Raw genomic sequence first — 12,380 nt, 5'->3', positions numbered from 1 at the left:
ATTTATTTAATGTTTACTTTTGAGAGAGAAAGAGACAGAGCATGAGTGGAGGAGGGGCAGAGAGAGAGGAGAGAGGGAGACAGAATCTGAAGCAAGCTCCAGGCTCTGAGCTGTCAGCCCAGAGCCCAACACAGGGCTCGAACTCACAAACCATGAGATCATGACCTGAGCCAAAGTGGGGCATTCAACCGACAGAGCCACCCAGGCACCCCTAGACTATACTAATTTAAAACTGTGTGGTTAATGTAGAAATAGAAACGCAGATCAATGGGATGGAAGAGAACCAGTCCTATCTATATGTGGAGGGTTTTTTATATGATAAAAGTGGCCTTTTCATCCCGTGGGAAAGGCTGCTGTACTCAGCAAGCAGTGGGACAAAGATCTATGCATGGAAAACTGTTGATAATCAAGTAAAATATAGGAAAATATGCTCTAATCTAGCAGGCAAATGAGAATTAAGCAGAGGACAAGGAGAGGCTGAAAATTTGAAGGAAGTTCTGAAATGGTGGAGATAGACCTGAAGGTAGTGGGAAGAAATGGGCCCAAGGACCAGGGCCAGATGGATTGGAGGTGAGTGAAGGAAGAAAGAGGAGGTGAAAACATGCAGATCTGGAGATGGAGAAAAGACATTTTCGAGGGATTTTGTGATCTTTTCCGTAAAGCAGAAGACAAGATTGTATGTTGATAATATCAGAGAGAGGGATTGGTGGAGGCAGAACCCCATTTCTTGACTCCTTGACTTCTGGGGTCAGCGTGTGAAATGACTATCAGACAACATTCTGACAAGATGCATGAAATAAAAGAACTATTTTTGCATATTACCTTTTATTTTATTTTATTTTAAAAAAAATTTTTTTAACATTTATTTATTTTTGAGACAGAGAGAGAGCATGAACAGGGGAGGGTCAGAGAAAGAGGGAGACACAGAATCTGAAACAGGCTCCAGGCTCTGAGCTGTCAGCACAGAGCCCGACGCGGAGCTCGAACCCACGGACCGCGAGATCATGACCTGAGCTGAAGTCGGCCGCTTAACCGACTGAGCCACCCAGGTGCCCCGCATATTACCTTTTAAAGGCAATAATACGTTTGTTGTGTTTTTTTAACGTTTATTTATTTTGAGAGAAAGAGTGCATGGGAGAGTCAGAGAGAGAGAATCCCAAGCAGGCTCCACACTGTCAGCACGGGTCTCAAACTCATGAACCACGAGGTCATGACCTGAGCAGAAATCAAGAGTCGGATGCTTAATTACTTGAGCCACCCAGGTGCCCCAATAAGGTTTTAGTAAGAGCACATAGCAGACTTAAACAAGTAATTAGCCAATGAACTTGCAGAATTCTTTCCCTTGCAGAAAGCCATCTACAATGGCCTTTAGATTCAACACTTAGAAGGTTCTGGACAATTAATTGTATGGGGTTCTGCTCACTGCCACATTATGCCCATGTGAGAACAAGAGGACCAGTGTCAAACCGAGCAGCCTTGCTTGCTCTGAGGTGGTTTTAACCGAGTTTCGGAGAGACTGGGTCCTTCCCTTGCCCCAGTGTTGAAAGCTTTTCCTGTATATGGGACATAATTACAGCTGAAACTTTTTTGATTTATACTGGGTCCAGCACACTGTGGGTGTAACTAGGATATAAATAAGGTGTTGCATAACTTTGGTCTGAATGTGCACAGAGGCCCAACTTTAAAATGACTGCCTAGACAAGTGGGATTCCTCGGAAAATAAATATCCTTACTCTATTAGTTTTTAAATAAATAGTGAAAGTATGTAGAGATCTTTCTTTTCCCAGAAAACAAAATAAGCCTTTGGGCAAAAAAAAATCAATATTAAAACCTCATCCTTGCTGTCTAATTACTCAGTATTGAAATAACAGTAGACAGAGATTTCATTCATTTTGAAAAGGTGAAATTGTACTTTGGAAAAAATACCTCAGGACACTAGTGCCGAAATATAAACCATTAAAGTAATGTGGCATCAAGAAAGATTCCGTGTAAAAATGCAATGAATAGAAAGAGTTGAACTTACAGAAATTAAGTCTCCTAAATGGATTCTTTTAATTCATACCAGGAAATTAAATGGAAACAATCCTAGCCTTGAGTCCTGGAATACATCTTAAAATTGTTTGGATTGGAGAGAGAGGAGCACAGGGCCATAAAAATGGCCAGTTGGAAACTTCAGTGAGTTTGCATCCAAGTTTCTAATGTGAATTAACTCAGAAGTCATTTTGACTTCAAGCTTTAACATTTTCCCTAAATTTATCAGGCTTTGTGGGTTCTTCACCCCCACATTAACCAACCTAGCAATGGTCCTCTCATACCCACTGCCCCTTTGGAATTGTCTGTGGATAGGAAAGAAAAGGGGGAAAAAGGGAAGGACAGAAGAACCAGGCAGGGGAGACAGAGGAAGGAGTGGGATGAAGGCCAGGACACAAGGAACTTAGAGAGAAGGCCCTCTGGGGTTAGCGTGTGAGCCTTTCCAGGATTTTCTTACACTGTTCTGGGTCTCAGAACCAGTTATGACACACAACAAAGGGCAAGATTGTAGTACAAAATTGCTCCTCTGGGGGACAATTGTTCATGTGGAGGACTCCACCTGGGTCAGTGCCCAGAACAGGACTTTATACGTAGCGGGAGTTCCACACTGTTTGTCTCAGGCGCTAACACTTGTTCACTGATGGCACAGTTTTTGCTGACCCTAGGCCAGGGGCTGTGCAAGCATTAAGCCAGCAGCCATATCAGAATCCCACCTGAAGGAGGTTGCCTCTGACCCCTCCACCTCACACAGTTTAAGCCTGACCTTTCTGGATCAAAGTCACCGACAGCTGGGGATTCATGCCTGTGAATTTGCTTCAAAGCCAGATGCTTCTCCTTGTTGTCCCTAAACTCCTGCTCCAGTAGTTCAAGATGTCCCTGCAGTTTCTCCAGGACCTGTAGCAGTAAAGTCACCAGAATCACGCATGAGTGGTTGTTTCCCCCCAAAATACAAGAAGGGTGTACACTATGGTAGTTTCAAAATGAAGCCACCATCCTTCTCCTGGCAATTGTTTTGTTTCAGAGACTGACATCTAAAACAGAGGCAACCCAGTCATCTCCACATTCACAACGCCCTTCTAGCACACAGCTTTTTCAATACGGCGACTTCCGATTTCTTCCCCAGGGCCCACTCAGAGGCCTCTGAACTCCTTAATAGGATATCAATAGTCCTGTGCTATTGCAGAATGGCTTTTAGCTTATAGAGCACTTTCCTGAGCATTATCTTACTTAATCCACACATCAATGTTGTAAATGTTGCAAAGTAGATTTTATTATCTCGATTGTATATGGGAGGAAATTGGAGCTCTAGGAGGTATGTCTGAAGCCACAAGGACCTTAAAAGAGACTGAAGTTAGAGGATCTGAGTTTGAGTCTATGGCACTTGGAGGGATGGGGCATTAGGAAGTTTAGCCAGAGCTTCAAATGGGTCTTCTAGACATCAACACATGCAGCCTCGTGCAGATTAACACTTACATGGTGCAGGTTAAGGTCTGGTCTTGATGTATAGAGGTTTCAGCACTGCAGCCCCAATAGCTAAATATTCCCTGAGCACTGCCTATACGTGGCCCTGGGCCAAATGTGTGAGAAATACAAAAGTTACATCAGTCTCAGGGATTTTATTCCAGTTGGGAAAAGAAATGGGATTCAAGGACTTTGCCATGGCACTTTGCCATGGCTCAGTGGAAGAAGTGAGACCTACATCAGGCTTGAAGGATGCTCAGGAAGGCCTGGACCAGGCAGTGTCCATGAACATGCAGAGGAAAGGATGGTTGGAGGGACACAACAATAGGGTTACAGGATCAGACACCCCAGGGTTCAAGTTCAGACTCTTTCACCTAATAATTATTATGATTTTAGTCAGTTTGAACTCTAAACTTTAGTTTTCTCATCTGAGACAATAATAGCCCTCACCTCATACTGTGAAAATTAAATGAGTTAATGCTTAGTGCCAGGATCATCACCATCATCATTATTAAATCTGAATATTATTCCAAGTTTGGAAACATATTGACCATAGGGCATAAAAAATGGCAAGTGTGATAGATGTCTTCCATGTTCCCCCCACCCAGATTTGTCCTCCATCTTTCTCCGAGCCCCAGCCAGGAAGCTGACCTTCAGTGGACTGCACCAATAGGCTCCCCTGCCCTGGCATTGGTTTCAGTCAATGGAAAGCAATGACAGAAGAGAGGAAATGAAGAAAGATGAGGTAGGGGTCTTTATTTCCCTGACGTCCTCCTGCCTGTATCCCAGTGGATTGGCTGTGCCTCTCTACCAAAAGCAGAGCTTGTCAGCTACTCCTACCATTATAGCTACTCTCCCTAGGCTCCAATATCTGCTCTTCCTCCTTTCTTTCTTCCCCACTGTTCCTTCTATGAGATGCTTTCTGTCCCTTATTGGTTTCCCTTAACCTTACCCACACTGTTGTAAAACGATGCCTTATTAAACTCCCCTCAGTTGTTCCATCGGAATAAACCATCTAGTTCCTGCCAGGACCCTGCCTGGTACTACTGTAAATCTCACTGACAATGCTCAGGTTTCTAGCTTGGGAGGCGGAAAGAATGTGAACCCCTGACTAAACTGAGGAATTTGGAAAGGCTAACAGATTGGAATGGAGCTGTCAATGTTGGACATGTAGAATTTTCAGCAAGAGTGGGAGAGCCAAGTAAAGATACACACAAACATTTGGAGCTGTAGATGAGAAGGTAGGACCAGGAATTTAGGAATTGGTAGCATGCAGATAGTGAAAACGTAAGAAGGAATTAGGTGTTCAAAGGAAAGAGAAAAGAGAGAAAGTCAATTACAAATTATAATTTAAGATCTTGGGATTTAAATTGTGTTATATCTCAGAAGAAGATAGGGCACAGTTTTCTAGCTATAAATGTACCTCATGTAATCCTCATGGCAACTCTGAGGTGGGAAGTGCCTAAGATCGTACAGCCAGTATATAGAACTAAATTGTCTGTTCCAACATCCAGATGCTTTCCATTCTGTTGTGTTGTTCATGCTGAGAAGGTTAGTGTCGCCCTCTCTGGCCTTCTTCCAATGCTGAATCAAATGGGCCTGGAAATCTCAGGCCAGGGCTGACACTGTCAGGAATCACCTTGACTCTCATCTCTGCCCTAATACGAATCCCCTCATATCCTCTAGCATCAAGGGGAAACTTCCTGGATTGAGGCCTCAGAAGGCTAGTGCCTTGAACCAGTTCCCTCTGCTTTGCTCAGCCCTTTAAAAATCTATGGGGCACCTGGGTGGCGCAGTCGGTTAAGCGTCCGACTTCAGCCAGGTCACGATCTCGCGGTCCGTGAGTTCGAGCCCCGTGTCAGGCTCTGGGCTGATGGCTCGGAGCCTGGAGCCTGTTTCTGATTCTGTGTCTCCCTGTCTCTCTGCTCCTCCCCCGTTCATGCTCTGTCTCTCTCTGTCCCAAAAATAAATAAACGTTGAAAAAAAAAATCTGTGTTCTCCCAGTTCCTGAAAACCAGACTTTTTAAAAAATTTTTTTAAATATTTATTTATTATTTTTGGCAGAGTGTGAGCAGGGTAGGGGCAGAGAGAGAGAGAGAGAGAGACAGAATCTGAAGCAGGCTCCAGTCTCTCAGCTGTCAGCACAGAGCCCGACGCAGGACTCAAACCCACAAACTGTGAGATTATGACCTGAGTCGAAGTCAGATGCTTAACCAACTGAGCCACCCAGGCACCCCAAAACCAGACTTTTTTGATATCTCCTTTATCATTCACTGCTTCACTCTGGCAATCTGGCTTTTACAGAATCACTTCATTAAATAAAACTGGGCTTGTCAAGGTCCCTCATGATCTCTTGGTTGCCAAATCCAATTCACTTCTTGATTTTTTTTTTCCTGTTATTTGAACATGTGTTGTTGTGACCCATACCCCCTTCTTTTCTTTTGGCTTTACAGCTCCACCCCTTGCAGGTCTGCCTTGAGCTTTGAGGTCACTGCTTGTCAGTCTCCTTTGAGGAACCCTCTTTTACCTGCCCCTGTTTGCTGATTCTTTCCTTGGGCTTCTTTACTGCTTACTCTGCAGGTTTGCCTGGGAGTAAACTTCATATACTTCATAGCTTCAACCCACAACTATATCCAGATTTACATTTCTGGCCCAAGCAACTCCTCTGAGGTCCAAATCCATTGCTCTAATTGCCTACTGGATCTTTCCAATTGGATGTCCTACAGGGACCTCAAAATGAACTTGGCACCTTGCCTCCTGCCTGCCTCCCACACCCATTAGGAACTGGATCTTCCATTTTTAGTCCTGGCCTTGGTTGCCCACGCTAGAAATCTGAAACTCATCCAAGCCTCCTCCCTTCCTTTCTTCTCCCCTCTTAATGTGCAACCACTTTGTTAAACTCTTAGATTTGTCCCCCTTTTCATCCTCATTGCTAGTTTTGGTTCAGGCGCTCATAACTTGTTACCTGGAGTATGGCTTCCTAGCCAGGCTTTGTCCCTAAGTCTTGCCCCCATGGTGCTCACCATTTCTTGGCTTTCAGTCCTCCCGTGTTGCCCCCTCACTCAACCTCAGGGTGAAATATAATCTTCTTAGCATTGTTTAAAGGTCTTTCATGAATAGTCCTTGTCTTGTCCCTTCCTCTTCACCACATGAACCCTGGATTCCATCTGACTAATTACAGTACCACACGATTCCTCATCCCATCAGGGTTTTCTGTCCCCTGTGCCATTGTGACTGGTGATTCTTTTTCTTGGACCACTGTTTTGTAACTACCCTGTCAATCTCATACATATTCATCCTACAGTGCCAAACTCCAAGGTCAGTCACTTCCAGGGAGCCTTGCAAAGTACCCTCTAACTGTCAAGGGTGAGCCGCTTCTAAGCTGCCATTAGCATTATTTCTCAAGCTTCATGTTGCTTGTCTATTTACCTATCTGTTCCCAGGAGACTGTAAGCCACTTGAAAAAGAAATTGTTTCTTTATCTCCAAATCTCTAGTGCCTGGTACAGAGTCTTGGACACAGGAAGTACCTGATAAGTATATGTTGAATCAATTAATTAATTAATAAGTTATTTAATTAATACAATAGATGAATGAGAGTGATCAACTGTGTCTTAACATTTGAGTCCTCCTTTCCTCTGTCTATACTGTCTGGTTTCTACCGCACAGCCTGCCATTGCTTTGTTCGTGCTCCTTCACATCAGGACTTCTGACCACCTGCCTTGTTGCTGACCCAGTGGCCTGAATGACGTCTTTGACTTTGCACATTTCTGGCTCTAACAATCTCAGCTTTTTGCCCCATTACCATGTTCCACCCCAACTTCCCACAACCCTGACACTGATGAACTGTGGTTACAATATAAATTAGTGATTTGATTAAATGCAACAACAAGCAAGGATGTGAAAATCACAGATTTTCATCTGAAAAGCATAGTTTTAAGATCAGGTTTGAATTTTCAAAGTTTTATATGTTGAGTTGTCAGATATTGGCAAATTTTATAATCTGTGTCCCCCAGGACCCACCAACTCTGGATGGACTTGCCCTGTATAACAGCTGGCATGTTATTCTCTTAAGCCTACATGGTCTCAGATTTATTGTTGGGTGGCCACTGAGGAATAATAGCCATAAGTAATAGACTCCTCTGAGAATGAACGAGGGATAAATACACATAGAAATAGAACTCTAAGTTCATTTAGCTCCTATAACACAAACCCCTGAGCCAGATAATCAAGGAGATCCTGAACCTCAGCATGTTGAGAGGTCGGGTAGAGGGAAAGGGGAAATAGTATAAATTAAACGTTGACAAAATTTTGTACTAGTTACCAAATATATCAAGCTTGAAATAGATTATTAAAGGTCTTAATTCAATTCAATTAATCATTAATAATTAAGGGTACAACATATGTGAAACACAAGGCTAGGCCTCTGGAGGTCACAGCCCTTAATCTCCAGCAAAACATTTCCACCAGAACATTTCTATGCCCCCCAATGTAGAGGAAACATGGTGCTATAAAGTCATTCATACTTAAGCACATCAAATTCCCTAACAAAGATGTTTAAAACTTGATAAAATTTTTACCAGCTTCTTGTCTTGCAAATGACAAGGAGAGTCCTGTGCTATGCTTTTGGAAAATTCTTGTACCTGTAGTGAAAAAATGCAATATTTCATTAATTGCATGATGTCTTATGTCTGAATTTGGTCACTTCTATTGGTCATAATCTTTTAAAATATTACTTTAGTCTTCAGTTGGTCAATCTGTTCTTTTAACTTCTGGCACATCTGTTTCCCTTCAGTTATCTTTTGAAATATGTAAGAAGAACTTGGGCAAGGGTCTTTCTGAGAGGTTGATGACACCTTAAAGAGACTTGTCTCAGATTCTATTCCTGTATAAGAGAGAATAGGTTTTGGCTTCTGTTCATCTCAACTTTACTGCAGATTTATGAAGTACTAAAAACAGAAGTCTGTGGCAACCATCACCATTTGCTATTAAAAAAAAAGTTTTCAGGGCGCCTGGCTCAGTCAGTTAAGCGTCCAACTTCAGCTCAGGTCATGATCTCACTGTCTGTGAGTTCGAGCCCTGCATTGGGCTCTGTGCTGTCAGTCTGAGCCTGAAGTCTGCTTCAGATTCTGTGTCTCCCTCTCTCTCTCTGCCTCTCCCCACTCATGCTCTGTCTCTCAAAATATGAATAAACGTTAAAAAAAAAGTTTAAAAAAAGTTTTCAAAATGTATATCTAAGTCAGAAGTTTAAAAATGCTAGTGGGACACCTGGGTAGCTCAGTCAGTTGAGCATCCAACTTTGGCTTAGGTCATGATCTCACAGTTCATGAATTTGAGCCCCACATTGGGCTTGCTGTTGTCAGCCTGTCCGCACAGAGCCTGATTCTGATTTTCTGTTCTCCTCTCTCTGCCCACCCCCCTGAATTTGCGTTCTCCCAAAAATAAATAAATCGTAAAAATAAAATAAAATAAAATAAAATAAAAATGCTGGTACCTGTGAGATTGTCTTGGTGAATATGTATTGTGGGCTCCATCTGCACAATTAAAGGATAAGAAAACATTATTGTTGACACAGATCAGTGACGCCATTATTCAAAATGATCCAAAATGTTGTGGTCATCATGGAGGCAGCCCAGAGTTGTGTCAAGAGCTGGGCTCCCAAAGCCAAGGTTGAATTCCACTCTGACACTTACCTCCCAAGTGACCCAAGGCAATGACTCCATCGCTGTAAACCTCAAATTCCTCAGCAATAAAATAAGGGTACAAATAGAACCTACCTCCTAGGGTTGTTACAAGGATTAAGTGTTAGATATTACCATATCTGTTACTACTACCATGTTTGATACTATTGTGGGGAACACTGAAACGTTTCTCCTAAAACTGGACCATGAAGTCCATGAGGGCAGGGGCCATTGTTGGTCTTGTCAGCAGCTCTGTCACTGGTACTCTCACTAACACCATGCACACAGTAGCCACATTCTGGAGAATAATATAAAATAGTATGCATTAAGTTCCAAAATGTATGTCATGATAGTGATTGTTTACTTGTCATAAGCTAACAGGACAGGAGCTTAAATTCCAGAGTGACTCACCTTGAGAGTCTACACATAAAGCTCAGAAACATGCTAGTGCCAGAGAGCTAAATGGTGGTGATCAAATTAGACTTTGGTTATTATGAATGTCTGAACTATATGACAGATAGAGAACTGATAGAGTCTAGTTCTCCAACCTCAATTAGCAGGACTAGAGAAAATAAGACACCTGACTTTAGACTTCCATTGCCAGAGAGAGGTGAGCCTAATATCCATTTCTGTTCCTGCTAACCTCAGGGCACTGAGGACTGTGCACCCCTGTGCACCCAGGGGTGGGTGCAAGCAGAATGAGGACCCCTGAGACTTGCCAATGTCAGACATAGAGAAGCATTCCAGTCAAGGCCAAGTGGAGCTGCTAGATTCAGGTGTGGGGGGGGAGGGGGGGAGGGGGTGGGGTGGGGGTTGGGGAGGGATTCTGTTCAAGCTCCCCAGAGCATTCAGTTGCTAGAGAAGGGAGTTGAAGCATGAAGGAGTAGAAATGGAAACAGGCATAGAGTGTTCAGTCCAGAGTGCCCTTCATACAAAGCTTCAGGGAAAGATCATACTGTCCTGACAAAGTGCCAGAGAACTGAAATGTTTACTTTGATCATTAATGTGAATTTACCTTACCACCGAATCTTAAATAATCGAGGCCCTGAGCCTCAACGTGTTGGGAGATAGATGGGGGGACGGGGAGATGAGGAAAGGGGAAATAGTATAAATTAAACATTAACAAAATTTGGTCTTTGGGAGTTCCTGGCTGCCTCCATCAGTAGAGCCTGCGACTCTTGATCTCAGGGTTGTGAGTTCAAGCCCCATGTTGGGTGCAGAGATTACTTTAAAAAAAAAAATCCCAATATAAGCATTTAAAAAATGGTACTAACTAGTTACCAATGTAGCAAGCTTGGATTATGTTATTAAAGATCTTAATTTGATCTGATTTAGCGTTAATAACTAAGGGTGTAATATATAGAAGACACAAGGCCAAGCCCCTAGGGGAATTAGGCAATGGAAAGATGAAGACAAGGTTACTGCCCTCCACAGTACTCAAATCTAGTGGAAGAAACAGATATTTCCAAATTATTATGATCCAAAACAGGCTGAGATAAATGCTCTGACAGAAAACTAAACAAAAGAGGATGTGAAGGACTGAATGGGAGTGGGAGTGAGGGTCTGAAAAGTCCTGTGGCCAACAGGGAATTGAAAGAGGCCATGAAAATGACCAGATTTTGAATAGGCATAGGTGGGATGTTCCATGGAAGGCAGGAGCTCAGTGGGTGAGCGGCCAGAGAGCTTGGGGACCAGCCAGGTCACTGAAGATGACTCCTGAGGGATGGGAGCTAAGTTTATAAGGGTAGGATGAAGCAAAAAAAAGCAGGGCAGCGGGGGGACTCAAATTCCAGGTCAAAGAGTTTGGAATTTATACTATTGTGTGTTGTTTGTCCAGCCCCTGATTCTTCTCAGGAAGACACCCACTGAGCTTCTGAGGGGTCAAAGACTAGAAGTCAGTTCCATGCACCTTGCAAAGGCCCACTGATATGGATGGGAAGTTGCCCAGATTATGCATTTCCTGGAGACTACTTTTACTCACCTCTGTCTGTTGTGAAGAATCAGTAGTTTTCCTTTTCTGCTTTTGTTTTTCAATACAATTTGACCTAGATATGCTTTCTAAAATATCTTGCATCATAACTGACTTATCTCTCAGTTTAGGAGAAAGGCTGGCTTCTGTATCTATTATAAGTGGCTTATTAATTATGTTATTTTTAGGGATTTTCACTTTGGGAGCAACCTTAAAGAAATCAGAGAACTGGTAATGAACCTGGTCATGGCCATATTTCAACCAATTGCCTGAAATTGCTTTTTCAGTCTGTTGTTTCTGGGGTGGCTGCCCTTGGAAACTTTTTGGTTTATCACGTAGACTCTTGATCTTAGTTAGAAAATTTGAAGTTTCTTGATAGCTGCTCTCTCCAGCAACCACTGGCTCTTCTAAATTAGAGGTGTTTTCTTCTCTCATAGTTCGAGAACAATAGAGCTTATTGCTGCTTTCATCATCCCTTTTGGGGCTGAGAGGGCCTGTGAGTTCCGGGGTTTGTTCTTTTGGCCAAGAATTCTTAGCATAGTGCAAAATAATATTTTTAATAATGGCTTCATCAGAACAGCCAGCATTAGAAATCTCAGGGAAAGTTTCACAATTAATGCCTTGACCTTTTAAGAATTCCTCTTTGGAAAGATGATGGAGTAAAATATCAGAAAGGTTTGACTTTGAAGGGTCTCTTTCATTAGCTGGAATATCAAGATTTATGGTGGATTGTTTCTCTTTATCATAGTTTTTGTTAACAACAGTTTCAGTCATTTTATCCCAAGTCTTGGTTATGTCTACATTTCCACAAATCTCTTTGTATGTGGCCTTTTTTTGAGGATCATCTACTGTTGACATAATTTGATATGAGACATCAAGGATGTCATTTTTTGAGGTAAAATTGTAATCGCTGTATATCTTAATTTGGGAGAAATCCCTACCAAAAAGCAAATGTTCCTGTGGCTTAGGAGTTGTGTCTTCTGAGAAACTGGCTTCCTCCATGTATGTGCAGCCTGACTTCCTTTGTCCTTTGCTGCCTCTTTTTGATGTTCTTAATTGTAACTGTAGATCTTTTGGTTTTCATTGGTTGTCTTCATTGTGTCTCCTAGTCTGTGCAAAACAAGAAGAACGTCATTGTTAAATATATTGGAATAATGTATGACACTATGCTTATATTGCTGTCTATACCAGAACAAAATGGATGCTTTTCATTTAGGGAAATTCAGTTATAAATATGAA

At 42.4% G+C, this 12,380-nt stretch overlaps 1 protein-coding gene across 1 annotated transcript in view; it reads right to left on the bottom strand.

The window, feature by feature from the left end:
• AKNAD1 (AKNA domain containing 1) overlaps nt 1-12,143 on the bottom strand; it is a 38,442-nt gene extending 26,299 nt beyond the window's left edge. Inside the window, exons 1-5 of the mRNA XM_047085386.1 lie at nt 11,154-12,143; nt 8,986-9,025; nt 8,228-8,376; nt 8,072-8,134; nt 2,795-2,925 (exon numbers count right to left, since the gene is read on the bottom strand). Of these exons, the coding sequence (XP_046941342.1) occupies nt 2,795-2,925; nt 8,072-8,134; nt 8,228-8,376; nt 8,986-9,025; nt 11,154-12,143 (1,373 nt within the window). The remainder of the gene's footprint in view (nt 1-2,794; nt 2,926-8,071; nt 8,135-8,227; nt 8,377-8,985; nt 9,026-11,153) is intronic.
• Between the last annotated feature and the right edge of the window lie 237 nt (nt 12,144-12,380).

Source organism: Lynx rufus, unplaced genomic scaffold (assembly GCF_022079265.1).
Source record: "Lynx rufus isolate CCGP_SWC_20201006 ecotype Redwood Valley unplaced genomic scaffold, mLynRuf1.p SCAF_2, whole genome shotgun sequence".
NCBI lineage: Eukaryota > Metazoa > Chordata > Mammalia > Carnivora > Felidae > Lynx > Lynx rufus.
Note: the sequence above shows the minus strand (reverse complement) of the source record. Positions and strands in the feature narration are given on the sequence as shown.